This window comes from Scyliorhinus canicula, chromosome 17 (genome assembly GCF_902713615.1).
Source record: "Scyliorhinus canicula chromosome 17, sScyCan1.1, whole genome shotgun sequence".
NCBI classification, from domain to species: Eukaryota; Metazoa; Chordata; class Chondrichthyes; order Carcharhiniformes; family Scyliorhinidae; genus Scyliorhinus; species Scyliorhinus canicula.
The window spans coordinates 80654542-80669290 of record NC_052162.1 but is presented as its reverse complement, the minus strand read 5'-3'; the positions used below and the strand labels follow the sequence as shown (position 1 = coordinate 80669290).

At 45.4% G+C, this 14749-nt stretch overlaps 2 protein-coding genes across 4 annotated transcripts in view; one reads left to right on the top strand and one right to left on the bottom strand.

Moving 5' to 3' along the window:
- clic2 (chloride intracellular channel 2) overlaps positions 1-6799 on the top strand; it is a 74248-nt gene extending 67449 nt beyond the window's left edge. Inside the window, exon 7 of the mRNA XM_038775626.1 lies at positions 6668-6799. Within this exon, the coding sequence (XP_038631554.1) occupies positions 6668-6715 (48 nt within the window). The 3' untranslated portion in view covers positions 6716-6799. The remainder of the gene's footprint in view (positions 1-6667) is intronic.
- urp1 (urotensin-related peptide 1) overlaps positions 1-14749 on the bottom strand; it is a 66388-nt gene that overhangs the window by 7185 nt on the left and 44454 nt on the right. The window contains exons 2-4 of one of the 3 annotated variants that reach the window (XM_038775627.1): positions 8814-9036; positions 791-940; positions 396-430 (exon numbers count right to left, since the gene is read on the bottom strand). In XM_038775627.1, the coding sequence (XP_038631555.1) occupies positions 396-430; positions 791-940; positions 8814-8913 (285 nt within the window). In that variant the 5' untranslated portion in view covers positions 8914-9036. Of the gene's footprint in view, positions 1-395; positions 431-790; positions 941-8813; positions 9038-14749 lie in introns of those variants that run through there. The other 2 variants (XM_038775628.1, XM_038775629.1) reach the window with 2 other exon arrangements.

Sequence of the window (14749 nt, the reverse complement as noted above, 5' to 3'; positions counted from 1 at the left end):
CCCAGCCAGCAGCACAACTGTCAGTAAACTATGCCGATGTTGGACACTTTCCGTACCCCCTCTCTCTCCCTCAGCAGCTGCCACGCCGGTTTCACGATTTTTAAAAGCACAAGTGAACCTCGCCGTCGGAAACTCAGCCCATCGGAGGTGGAGAATCACAGAGGCCCTGGGAATACCAGGTAGGGGCTGCTAATGACATGCAAACGGTGTCTATTGTACGTGCGTTCCAGAAAACATTGAAGCCATAGTCGAGGTGCTGGAACATTGCAATTTGGGGTCAAATCGGCGCCTGCTGCAATTTCAGCGCCGCAACTGATTCACCGCCCAATTGCCTTTCCTGATTTCAGCACCGGCTAATGGAGAATCCCAGCTAGTGAACTTATCCTTATACTTACCAGGTTGGCATTATCTCCAAGTGTCTCTACAGTATCTACAAACAATTAAAGCAATATATTAGTTCAGGGATGTTGAAGCAAGGCTTATCATCAGCAATCCTGAAGTCATGGCAACAAACCATACAGTACAAGCCAACGCCAAAAATAATAGAGGTGGGGATTAATTGTGGATAAGGGTGCATTGAACAGAAGAGTTTTATCAGCCAAAATAAATCAGAACTTTACCAAAATCATGCAGAAGAACAGAAGAGTCAGGGTTGGGTTTAAGCCAGCCACTGTTATACAACAACTTCTGTATGAGCAGTTTGCAAAAGAAAGAACAGAAATGATCATGAAGTCAAAAGGAAATGGCCCAATAGTGCATGCTACAAAATTTGTAGGAAAGCATTTCCCACCTTCCTGTGGACCCGCAGCTCCCAGGTCGAGCACCATCTCCTCTTGCTTTGGAAACGCAGAATAGAAGTCGGCCATTCTCCTAGCTCCAAGAGAAGGAAGGTCATTCGACAGGAACCCAACTGCATCCTCAGTCATTCTGGGGTCAAATTCTGTCAAATGTTAAGGCAAAAATGAGTCCAACAATTAGTCAACTGCACGAGCTGCATCCTCCCCATCTTTCCAACACTTGTAACAATTCTGTTTCCTACCAGCTAACTATCAGTTAGTTTGTCATGCTGACACTTGACATTTCAACCCAGATATTAACTTGCTAATGTTTCATAGCAAAATTATTCATTTTCAGCAGGATTGGAGATTTTACTGAAGCATGTCAATCAATCAGTCGGAGGGTAGGGCAGCACGGTAAAACAAGTGGATAGCACTGTGGCTTCACAGCGCCAGGGTCCCAGGTTTGATTCCCCGTTGGGGCACTCTCTGTGTGGAGTCTGCACGTTCCCCCCTTTTCTGCGTGGGTTTCCTCCAGGTGCTCCGGTTTCCTCCCACAGTCCAAAGATGTGCAGGTAGGTGGATTGGCCATGCTAAATTGCCCTTAATGACCAAAAAGGTTAGGAGGGGTTATTGGGTTATGGGGATAGTGTGGAAGTGAGGGCTTAAGTGGGCTGATGCAGACTCGATGGGCTGAATGGCCTCCTTCTGCTCTGTATGTTCTATGTTCTTAAAGCTGTCAATCAAATCAGTTGGGGGTGGGGCTGAAAGCTGTTCATCAAATTAGTTGGAGGGTGTGGCTGAAAGCTGTCAATTAAATCAGTTGGAGGATGGGGCTGAAAGTTGTCAGAACCAATGAGATGTTGTCTTCTTTAATTGTTGGTTGCATAAATTAAAACAGGAAATTTTACACCGAGCTGTCAGTTTATAATACTCCATGTTCATAGAATACCTACAGTGCCATTCGGTCCATCGAGCCTACAGTGACTCTCTGAAAGAATACTCCACCCAAGCTTAGTCCCCTGCCCTATCCCAATAACCCCTTAACATAAGTTATACATCTTTTTTGGACACTAAGGTATAATTTGGCATATTCATACGGCCAATTCACCTAACCAGCACATCTTTGGACTTTGGGAGGAAACCGGAGCGCCCCTAGGAAACCCACACAGACATGGGGAAAAAGTGCAAACTCCACAGAGTCACCCAAGGCTGGAATTGATCCCGGGTCCTTGGTGCTGTGAGGCACCAATGCCACCGGGCTGCCTATCAGTATGATAATATTTTTCTTCATCTGTCCTAATTTACCTTAGGTGGCGCAGTATCAAATCATGTTTAAAAACGCTTCTGTGAAGCACCTTGAGTCATTTTACTATATTTAAAGGCATTTTATAACTCCAGTTATTATTAGTTATTGTGTTTATAGAACAGTACAGCACAGAACAGGCCCTTTGGCCCTCGATGTTGTGCCGAGCAATGATCACCCTACTTAAACCCACATACCCGTAACCCAACAATCCCCCCATTAACCTTACACTACAGGCAATTTATCATGGCCAATCCACCTAACCCGCACATCTTTGGACTGTGGGAGGAAACCGGAGCACCCGGAGGAAACCCACGCACACACGGGGAGGACGTGCAGACTCCACACAGACAGCGACCCAGCCGGGAATCGAACCTGGGACCCTGGAGCTGTGAAGCATTGATGCTAACCACCATGCTACCGTGAGGCCCTATGTATACATAAAAAGAGTTGTTAAAATGTAGCTTTTTTAAAAATGTTCATCTACTAAAATAATATTTCCATGATACGCTGACTAATGTGAAATAACGTCAAGACTTGGTGCAATCCTGCCTTTAAGAGATGGAAGCAGCTCCTTGGCGTAAGTCTATTGCTTGTTTTTTGTTGGCCATTTATGTCATGGCATTTGTGAAATCAGAAGGGTTTAGAAATGAGCTGAATGTCTTTTTAAAAATTCATTCATGGGATGTGGGCATTGCTGGCTTGGCCAGTATTTATTGCCAATCCTAATTGCCCTTGAACTGAGTGCCCTGCTCAGAGGCAATCACATTGCTGGAGATCTGGAGTTACATGTAGGCCAGACTGAGTAAGGAAGGTAGGTTTCCTTTCCTAAAGGGAAAATCCAAATAAGTGAGCCAGATGGGTACTTTTATGACAATGGCTATCCAAATTTACCAAATTCAAATTTCACCATCAGCCGTGGTGGGATTCGAACCCGAGATCTCAGATTTACCCTTGGTCTGCTGGATTACTAGTCCAGCGACAATACCACTACCCGCGAATTGGTACCTCGGTACCCACGAATTGTCAGACTGGAAGCTTGTGAGATTTTCAATGGAAAGGCTCACTGATCTCGCCTCCAGGATAATAGTAGGGTGGCTCAGTTACACTGCCCTTGTCTCTGAATCAGAAGGATGTGGGTCAAGTTCACCTCCAGGACTAAAATGCAAAAACCGAGATTGTTGACAATTCAGTGATGCACCGTCAAAAGTGCTGCCTTATACAAATTTGTTGGAGCCTATTAAGGAGGTCATTTTCAACCATGGTGGCTTTCTGCAACTGCAATTTAACTAATCCCCAGGCAACCTTATTTAACACAATTTGTGTAGTTACATACAGGCACTGTAAACCTCATTGAGAACTTATTGTATTTTCTCTTGGTCTGATCCCACATATTGTCTTATTCTTTCTTACTCTCGTGTTATCTAATCCAATCCTTTGTGCGCCTTGTTTATCCTTTCTAATGCTGTGTACTGGTCCTCATTCCCTTAACAAATTAGTTTCTACCCTTAACCACAGCACTAGCAAATCACCCTGTGTGGACATGTCCTACCTCTCCTCCCCCCCCCCCCCCCCCCCAAAGAAAACTGGTTCCAATGTTCATCCTCTGCAGCCTCCTATTTATATATTGACTGGTCCATGGTATCAGGAGTAATCCAAAGATTACTACCATTGAACTTCTGCTTCTTTGCCTCTTTTTTAGCTGCTTAAAATATATCTGCAGGACCTCATGACTCCTTCCAACTATGTCCCTGGACCATGACCTCTGATGCTCTGCACCGCCCCCCCCCCCCCCCCCCCCCCCTGTCCTCAGAATCCCCAGAATGATCAACAGCCACTCAGTAACATCCCGGTACCAAGATCCTCACATACCAACTCACATCTGGAAATGCAGCAATGTTTTTCTGTTCCCCCAACAATAGAATCCCCAAACTCAGTTGAAGCATCCTTGTTGCTGTAGACTTGGCTCTGGCTGCACTCCCTAGAGGAACCATCACTCCCATCAATTCAGGACTGAATGCTGGTTGGAAAGCGAGGTGCGTCCTGAGGCCTCCTGCACTACCTGCCTGGTCCTCTTTGAGTGGCCAGCCGTCATCCATTGCCATTCATGCACGCCCTTAAGTTGTGGAAAACCACCGCCAGAAATGTACTATTCCAGATTATTGAGTTTAAATTCCATCAGCTGCCGTGGTGGGATTTGAACCCTTTATAGGCCAAACATTAACCTGAGCCTCTGGACTACTAGCCCAGTGATTCCACTGTCTCCCTCCTGCCTTTGTGCATCACAATGAACCTTACTGAAAATGTTGGGCTACGGTTAACCAATCTCCAGAAGAAGAAAGCCTGTGATGGCCTGCACTATGAAACAGGCCCGAAATTAACATGTGGGCCAGGTGGATGGGGAGCTCTCTGTCACCTTGGGATCACATCACAGACAGCGACTGGCATGGTTTTTGTTTTGAGTCAGGACCCCAACATTGAGATTATTTTCAGGTGGCAACCCCGCACAGTGTGGGTGTGACACGCCCAATGCAATTTCTGTTGAATTGGCCAATTAGGGGCCAGAGGACATGCTCCACCACCAATTAAGGATGACAGGTGGGCTCCCAACATTAGATGGCCAATAGGAGAGCCTCCAACAGTGAGAAGGCTACAGCCTGCCACTGGAAATAAGGGTGATAGAAGACACCTCAAGATGGAAGTGCCCCCTCAACATTTTTAAAATAGTTGAAATTAAAACTATTCACAGCTGTTTTGAGGGTAGCTGCAGCTGTGGCCATTGTTCTGCATCAGCTGATTGTGTGGGGGTTAGTGGGGGATTTGGGGGGGGGGGGGGAAGGGCGTTAAATTTCCCCAGGAGCACCAGCCTCTTGGGTTGATGTTGGTACACTACCATGTTCTGGGCACAGTAGGAGGCACACCTGCCGACTGAGAAATGCCAGTTGGCGCAGGAGAGGAACCGTAATAAGCCCTTAATGGCCGATGATGCCTATCTATCACTTGAGGGTGGGTAGTCGCATCACCCTGACCTGGAATCCTTAAATATGCTCCGGAGGAGGGACTGTGCTAGGAAGCGGGCTTGCTGGCTAATGTTAGGAAATTCCGGGCCCATTAATCTCCATTTCTGTCTCCGATGGGATTCCGACATTCTAGTCACTGTCTTTGTGATGGAAAAGACAAGGAGAAATCAAAAGTGAAAAGCAATGAGCTTGAAAGGTTATTGAGAGTAAAAGTCGGGAATGTGGGGTTGAAGTTCCAATCTGATCAGCCATGATCTTATTGAATGGCGGAGCAGGCTTGACGGGCCGAGTGGCCTACTCCTGTTCCTAATTCTCATATTTGTATGTCAGCATGAAAATTAAACTGAAAAGTACATTATCTCCCCTGAGTTTCAAATGTTTGAATTGCCTCGTCAGAATAAGATGAGAGAAAAGCTTAATGCCAGGAGATTGGCAGCACGGTGGCACAAGTGGATAGCACTGTGGCTTCACAGTGCCAGTGTCCGAGGTTCGATTCCCCGCTGAGGCACTGTCTGTGCACGTTCTCCTTGTGTCTGCATGGGTTTCCTCCGGGTGTTCCAGTTTCCTCCCACAGTCCAAAGACGTGCAGGTTAGGTGGATTGGCCATGCTAAATTGCCCTTAGTGACCAAAAAGGTTAGGAGTGGTTATTTGGTTACGGGGATAGGGTGGAAGTGGGGGCTTAAGTGGATCAGTGCAGACACGATGGGCCAAATGGCCTCCTTCTGCACTGTATGTTCTATGTTCTCGATAGCTCCCTTCTTTTTATTAGTTAAACATGCTGGACGTTTAACAAAAATTTATGTTGCTCATGCAAGACAATACTACTTAACTTTCCGTTGTTCAATGTCAGCCTCAGTCACCATAAGACCATAAGACATAGGAGCGGAAGTAAGGCCATTCGGCCCATCGAGTCCACTCCACCATTCAATCATGGTTGATTTCAACTCCATTTACCCGCTCTCTCCCCATAGCCCTTAATTCCTCGAGAAATCAAGAATTTATCAATTTCTGTCTTAAAGACACTCAATGTCCCGGCCTCCACCGCCCAGAAATAACATCACCAGATTGCCTTAACTGTAACCTCAGATACAAACATGTTTAATTTCCAATACACAGAGATACTCTCATGTCAACAGAAAATAACTTCTAATTGACTTCAGGAATCACCCTTTCAAAAAAGTGCATGGAAAAGGAAGGGACTATGATCATCAATGAACCTTAATCATCTAATTGCCTGAGGAAGGTATAGCAAGCATAGCATGCAGCCTTAAGGGGACAACATCTTCACAGAATAATAGTGCATCGTACAGTATAGTAATCTCATGATTGTAATAGAAGGGATTTTGATTTATATAGCACTATCATAAGCTTGCATCCGGTTTATTTCAGAGATAATGATCTACTTTTGCAGTGCAGTCATTATCACAGCAGTCAACTTACACCCAGCATTGTCCCACATAAAGTTATGACATAAATGACAAGATAATCAGTTGGAGTAATGTTGGTTGGAGAATTGGTATTGCCATCGACATCAGGGAGAATTAATCTGCTGTTTTTTCAATAGAGTCACAAGAACGCGTACACCTATCCAAGAGGTGGGGGCTTTATCTGAAAGATGGTATCTCCGGGAGTGCAGAACCCCCTCAATACAACATTTGTCTTACCTTCCTGAAGCTAGTCCTGAGCAGCACCATAGATCTGTTAGTTTTATTGAAAAGTCAAAACACAAGTATGAAGTGGCAGAATCTATTTTGTGATCATATCCAGTTTTATACGAATAATAACGAAGAAGAAAATACAATCCAAGACGCGTGACACAGTGTAAATTACTATAAATTACCAGCTGTGCTCCGATATCGATTTGCTGATTATGCTGTGTTGCTTAATTTGTCTTGAAGCAAAATAGCAGTCGTACATATAATAAATGTTTGAGGACCTTTTGCACTAAAAATCAAATCAAAAGCAGATTTAGAACTGTATATAACTTTATGTAGGAGTTTGCTGTGTGAAAATTGACTGTGCTTATGCACATTAAAACAATGGCCACACTTCAAAAGATCATTGCCTCTGAAACAAATGGGATGTAAGGTTATGACAGGGACTGTGGAGTCTGTGAAGGTGCAGCATATTCCTAACTGTGGATTTAGCCATGTTCTGTGCACATCATCACAGTTCCTCTTAGCACCGCCCTGGAGGTTCTGTATGTGGGGCATTATGTAAAATAAAATACACTTGTAATTTGAAGGACAAAATCAGCTTTCAAATGAGTCAGACGAGAAATGAACAGATCTAACAAAGAATATGTCCTTCGAAGCATATCCGCTGCGTAGATCTTTCAAAGACAGTGGATATGGGTTTGAGACTTGTGGGGTGTACAATTGGTGTGCGAAGGTGATGTCAGTGCATAAGATAACTTGGAAAGAATCCAATATCTCCACCACAAAAGTGTCAAAGTGTAAGAAATATCATTGTTCATATGAGTTAATCCTCCTACAATACAAACAATGCACACTTTTTACATCTAACTTCTGGTTTGCAGAGGGACAGAAGACATTGTGAATATCTGCAAGGCTCAAGTATAATCCTAAAATAATGAACAAAATGTTTGAGGGTGTGACAACACTTAGAATGGTACTTGGAGAGAGGGAATTCAGTTAAAAAGAGAAATTAGAGATGTTTAAAGCAGAGAAAATTAAGGAGATATAATAAAGATGTTTACAATTTTGAGGTGTATGAATAGATTATATGGGGAGGAGCTGATTCCGTGTGACAGTCAGTAAACAGAGGACACAGATTTAATTGACAAATGAATCACAGGGGAGGATGAGGAGATGTTTTTTTATGCAGCGCGCTGTTATGCTCTGGAATGCATTGCCTGCAGGGATGGAAACAGATTCCACAGTAACTTCCAAGAGGAAATTGGATCAATTCTTGAAATGGAAAAAAATTGAAGCGCTTTGAAGAAAGATTATGGGATTGGATGATACTTTCAAAGAGCTAGCACAGGCATGAGGGGCTGACAGGCTTCCTTCTCTGCAGTATGACTTTTTGAACATCTGAAAGCGTGTAGTGCCTCACAAATAATTATTGGGGAAAGATAAGGGGCGGGTTTCACCAGATTTCTGGTGCAGTACGTTGTTGGCATTCTTCATTTCGCCGGCTGGTCAATGGGGTTTTTCATTGTGTGGCAGCCCCACGCCGTTGGGAAACCCCCAGGGTGCCGGCAAAATGGAGAATCCCGGTGGCGGAGAATTCAGCCCAAGGTGTTTTGATGCTTCTTTCCCTTAGAGGAAACATATTTTAACTTTGGTTTGTTGATGATTTCTTCCATTTTTCATATAAAGGTCTATCTTTCCATTGAACTACATTATCCAGCACTTAGATTAGTCTTATTTCCTATTGTGACATTATCTGACATCAGTTATTCAAATGAAGGATGTAAAATTTGTAACATTTGAAATAGACAACCATTGGAACAGTATGTTCACTGTGTGGCCATTTCCAAGACTTGTGCTGCTCCATTCAACCTACTGACATTGGGTGAAGCTCAACTCTTTGCCAGATAGATGCTGGTGTCCTGAGTTCAGCCACTGTCAGTCTAGTTGCTTATTGACACAAATCTATAGGATAAACGGGACGTAACAGATGCACAAAGAAAATAGGTTTGCCAATATAAAAGTTGTCTTCGACACTAGTGCTGTTCCACTTACCTTCTTGTATCCTCGAGGTCTCGGGAAAGACTGGAAGAGCTTTCAACCGACCAGCTGCCGACAGGATAGCCACAGCGCAGATGAGCGTCCAGGTGTACATGATGTCTCTGCTGACTGTCAGCTTCTCCGAGCTCTGTTTTAAACTCTTTGGAGCCAATTAATCTTCTTCCAATGGCTATTTTGTCATGTCACCCTTTGCCGCTCGTTTTTGCTCCAGTCCGCTCTGTAATTGATGTCAGTGACAGGATCGGACGTCAGAACCATCATTGGAAGGTGATGAATGCTCTACCTCTCTTGTTATCACTGCTTAAACAGGAAGAGTTCACAAACGTTTACTGATACATACAGTTCTTATCTATGTTCCGACCTGTATTGGAGATTTCTTTTTATCTTCTTAATGATAATTCACCTGGTAACAAAAGATCTGAATACACAGTGCAGGATATGTGAAAAAGAAAAGGGCGAAAGCAACTCTTTTCTCAGAAAGTGGAGCAGAAGTTTGATGATGAGGATTTTTAACATTTTTACAAACCTGGGACCCTGGAGCTGTGAAGCATTGATGCTAACCACCATGCTACCGTGATTTGTATTCAGTTGCACACATTTAAAAATGGATTTTGACCCAATGTACCGAATTACAAACTAAAATAAAATATACCTGAATAAATTAATATAATTTATACACAATAAGACAAGCTGCTAAAATTATTAAATGCACATTACAGACTAAATATTGGTTGTGCTATGATGTGGTTACCTGAACATTATCCAGGCTTCCATTGTGCAGTTTATATAATTATACTGCAATGTCTGTATGGCAAGCCTATTGAAGTACTCCCACATTAGTGAACACGCAATTTCAATGCAACAATACAGATTCAGGTTATAACTTAGGTTTTTTTATTCGTTCATGGGATCTGGGTGTCTAGGCATAACGGGCTGGGCCAGCATTTGTTGCCCATCCATGAGAGTATTTAAGAGTTAACCACATCCCTGTGATCTGGAGTCGCAAGTAGGCCAGACCAGGTAAGGACGACAGATTTGGGCAGCCAAAGATTTTGTGTATTTTTAAAATTAAGAGTTAATTTCAATTTTGCTGTGACTTGGGTCAAGTAGGGCTGGAATTGACCACGCACTAGCTCAGCGTGTCGTAACACCCTGAAGGAAGGTATAAAATGAAGCCTCCTATAAGAGGATACAACAAGGGTCAGAAGTGATTAAAGTTAATAATCAGACCAGGGCATCCAGACAGAGGCATAAATGTCCTTCAGAACACACTAACCAGGCACTCTGGCATAATCATAGTGTGTTGCACTTTGTATAACATTCCACTGCAGCAAGATTGGCCTTGTAGTGTGTCAGTCAGTGTGTGTCTGCACCATTATATACTGATGTGAATATTATGACATCCCCCCCTTTAAAAAAAATATGTGGATGTGGTAATAAATAATGTGTGGTGAGAATGTTCCTAACTACGTGTGGTATGTGAAGGCATATTTACAAGACTATGTACATAAAGACTAAGCTATTTACATTTGAAGGTGTCTAGTGCAGAAGGACAGTATGCAGCAAAGGAGTAACTAGAGCAACATTATATACAAACCAGCGAGCGCGGGATGAGTCGCAGTGCACGCCGATTGCGTCGCAGAAGAGAGCCATCCGGTAAACAACCAGGAACTAACGGGGGGCCACTTGTCGGAGCACGACAGCGGTAGTGGACCAGCCACCATCTGGAAGATGGACGCGGACGTTGTCATCGGGAGCCAGAACAGGGAGATCATTAGCATGGGAGTCGTAGGCCGCCTTGTGCTGGGCACGAGTTAGCTGCATCCGGCGAAGGACCGGAACCGTCATCCGCAGCGTGCGATTCATGAGTAGTTGAGCCAGTGACAGGCCAGTGGACAAGGGGGCGGAGCGGTAGGCAAGCAAGGCAAGGTAAAAATCAGAACCAGCATCGGCCGCCTTCAATAGGAGCCGTTTGACGATATGTACTCCTTTCTCTGCTTTGCCATTGGATTGGGAGTACAGGGGACTGGACGTGACATGTGCAAAGTTGGACCGTATGGCAAAGTTGGACCACTCTTGACTGGCGAAACAGGGGCCATTGTCGGACATGACCGTGAGCGGGATGCCGTGTCGAGCGAAGCTTCCACGCACGAATGACTGCAGCTGAGGTGAGGTCGTGCAACCTTACCACCTCCGGGTAGTTCTAGAAGTAGTCCATAATGAGGACATAGTCTCGGCCAAGCGCATGGAACAGGTCGATGCCCACCTTGGTCCAGGGCGACGTGTCCAACTCATGGGGTTGCAAAGTTTCCCGTGGTTGCGCAGGCTGGAATCGCTGACATGTTGGGCAGTTGAGCACGGTGTTAGCTATGTCCTCATTAATCCCAGGCCAGTACACTGCCTCATGGGCCCGTCGGCGGCATTTCTCCACTCCTAGGTGGCCCTCATGGAGCTATTCGAGGACAAGCTGGCGCATGCTGTGCGGGATGACAATGCGATTCAGTTTGAGAAGAACCCCGTCTACTACCGCCAGATCATCTCTGACATTATAGAATTAAGGGCATTGACCCTTGAGCCATCCGTCCATTAGGTGGCGCATGACATGCTGGAGCAAGGGGTCGGCAGCCTATTCGTGACGAATTTGGACGAGGCGTTCATCCGTGGCAGGCAGATTGGAGGCAGCGAATGCCACATGGGCATCAACCTGGCAAACAAATCCCGCTGGGTCACATGGTGTGGTGACAGACCGGGAAAGGGCATCAGCGATGGTGAGCTCCTTGCCCGGGGTGCATACAAGCTGGAAGTCATAGTACCTGAGCTTGAGAAGAATGCGCTGCAGGCGAGGCGTCATGTCGTTAAGGTCTTTTTGAATGATATTGACCAGCGGTCTATGGTCTGTTTCGACGGTGAACTGAGGGAGTCCGTAGACATAGTCATGGAATTTAACGACTCCGGTAAGAAGGCCCAGGCACTCCTTTTCAATCTGCGCATAGCGTGGTAAAGCTGGAAGCGTTGTTTGAAGATTTTCCAGTTGGCCCCGAGGTTACCGGTGATGCGGAGCGGCGGTGGAGGGTCGGACGCTGTCCATTTTGCAGGATGGCTGATTGCTAGTCGAAGGCAGATCACTTGAAGGTGATTATAGTCTTGAAGCTACGTTCTAACATCACGTACTGGTACCATGATGTGTTGGGTACTCTGGATCTGTGGAGACTGCGTTTACCTTAGCAGTACCATAAAAAAGCCAGCAACACTTGGAATAGTACAACACTATTTTATTAAGCTAGGAACTGTTGCACATACTTTCACTGTGGGTCGATACTATGTTAGATTAAACTGAAGACCTATGCCTATCTTGACCAATCTAGACTGTTAGCACATGGTAAAGATCTGTGCTACAAGCTGCGAGCTCTGTCCTTCTCAGAGGCTGCATCCCGAATGAGCGGGAAAACTAGTGCCCTCTGGCTTTATAGTGAGCGTGCTCTAACTGGTGATTGGCTGCTGTGTTGTGTGTGTTGATTGGTCTTGAAGTGTGTCAGTCAGTGTGTGTCTGCACCATTATATACCAATGTGTATATTATGACACTGCTGTTGGGTCTTATTGGTCAAGTTTGTGATGGCGTCATCAGCCAAGTTTGAAATGAGTATCCCGGGCTCCCAGCAGCCACCTCTTCAGCTTGCTTGCAAGGCAGAAAACATCACAGACATCAGGCTGTCACAGAATGAGAACAGTATGTTGCTTCCCAGGAATCTTGCACATACACCTGTAGAAATATATTTTTGTGATTGCACACCAGACAGCATTGATTGCAGTTAACAATTAATCTTGGTGATCTGTGGTTGTGCAGATTGCCTTAAATATGCAGCTGTGAGAAACCAAATGGTCACACCTCCCGACTACCATCTTCACAAGCAATGGTGGCATAATTACTGGCTTTGCCAAACAAACCATCAGTGACCTATCCAATACATTTATGAGCTGCTGATTGGGAGAACCTCGATATGTCTCCGATAGAACAATGGAAAAATACAGAATCTAACAAATTGAGGGTGGTGATGATTTTGACAGTTACTGATAAAGTGTGATAGCCATATTTAGGTGTTTGTAACCACCAATTGCAATAACTTGAGCCTCCTGAAACACCGCTACTCTGACATGTCAAGGAAGCCCAGCCTCTGCCTGTAGGCCCACTGCCTCTAGCGAGCTACATCTCTGTGCTTCACTGCTGTCGCCCGTTCTGCACTCTGACTCGGAGATGATGAGCGAGTGCTCGGTGTCCCAATTTTTAGCTTTGGAGCAGGTCCGGAGGCTGAGCTCCACAGCAGACAATTCCCTACGGGGCCAATAGGTCCCCGTCAGTAGAGGTCATTGAACTGGGAATATGCTGGGCAGGGGATTTGGTGGGACCTGGGGTCTCCCATCGGGACAAGCACCAAAGTCTTTGGCAAGCTGGAGACAGAGTCAGAGCATGCAGCATGAGCTGAAGAGAGCTGAAGAAGGGTCTGACCAAGTGTGAGAACTGAAGAAGGAGGGACCAGAAGCATTATAGAAAGAGAGAAAGAGCGAGCAGGGCTGCAGCAAAGAGCTGGAGCAGGGGTTCAAGGCTGGTGAGTCGCTACGTTGAGGAGCTGAGGAGACAAATGGGGCTACTGAGGCCTCTGATTGTGGCTGGAAAGAAGGGAGGTGGCAGAGGAGTGGGTAAACAGCTGCTGGAGATCTAGGTAGACCACCTGGACAGAACCCTTGAGTTTGAGAGGCCACGAGGGGAAGAAGACCCCCTTTGTGTCTAGGACACAGGGTGATCAGGTTAACTTGGTCACAGGAAGTTAGGAGTAGGCACTCCGCCAATTGAACTCTCTACCTGGCTGATTGAAGATCAGGATTTAAGCTCTCAATGGTATCCAGGTGGAGCATTCGCTGTGCATGTCCATTGTAAATAATCTGTTCCTTTAAATTAAGCTTTTCTATTAGTGTTTATAAAGAATTTAATGGAACCTTTGTAACCTTTGTGTAGCTTGTCTGCTTGAATCTCATGTTACACACCGATAGGACCTGAACAGCAGGTTGCTGCTGCTATTAGTTACATCACCCTCACCCCAAGGCAACTCCCATCCTGATGTGACCAGGAAACCTCCATAATGTAGAATGTAAACTCTCAACAGAAGTATTGCGAACGAACACATCAGACGGTAAAAAGATCAATCAGGGTAGAATATTTATTGCAGTATTTCTTGAGATTGATTTTCTGACATTAGGTTCGCATCTGGTTTTTACTGTGTGTTTTAGTGAGCCAGAAAAACCTCATGGGTGCACCATTAAATTGGAAAGTTGGGGGCAGCACGGTGGTGCAGTGGTTAGCAACGCTGCCTACGGAGCTGAGGACCTGGGTTCGAATCCCGGCCCCGGGTCACTGTCTGTGTGGAGCTTACACATTCTCCCCGTTTCTCCATGGGTCTCACCCCACTAAATTGCCCTTAATTGGAAAAGAAATAATTGGGTACTCTAAATTTAAAAGGGAAAAAAAAATTTGGGAAGTCAGTTGAAACATAGAGAAACTTGCATTTTCCCGGCTATTATTCCCTGACACTCATCCAAACCTTCACAGGCTTCAAAATTCCCATCAGAGAGGAAGAAAGATTATGGCTGGAATTCTTTGTTTAGGAATCTAAGGGCATGTTTCAGCCAACTTGTTGCGCTCAGCACAAAGCCAGTAGCAAAAGGTGAATCCAGCGATACCCCCAAATCAGGCTCTGCCCTGGGACAGGGCAGGGTAGTACCCTGGCAGTGCCACCCTGGCACCCTGACACCAGAGCACTGTCAGGGGGCCAGGGGTAGGATCCGGGGGGATTTGCCCATGAGAGACTGTGCCTGAGAACTGACCTGTCACACATGAGATGTTAATGCCACGCAGACTCCAGCCCATCTGGAGTGG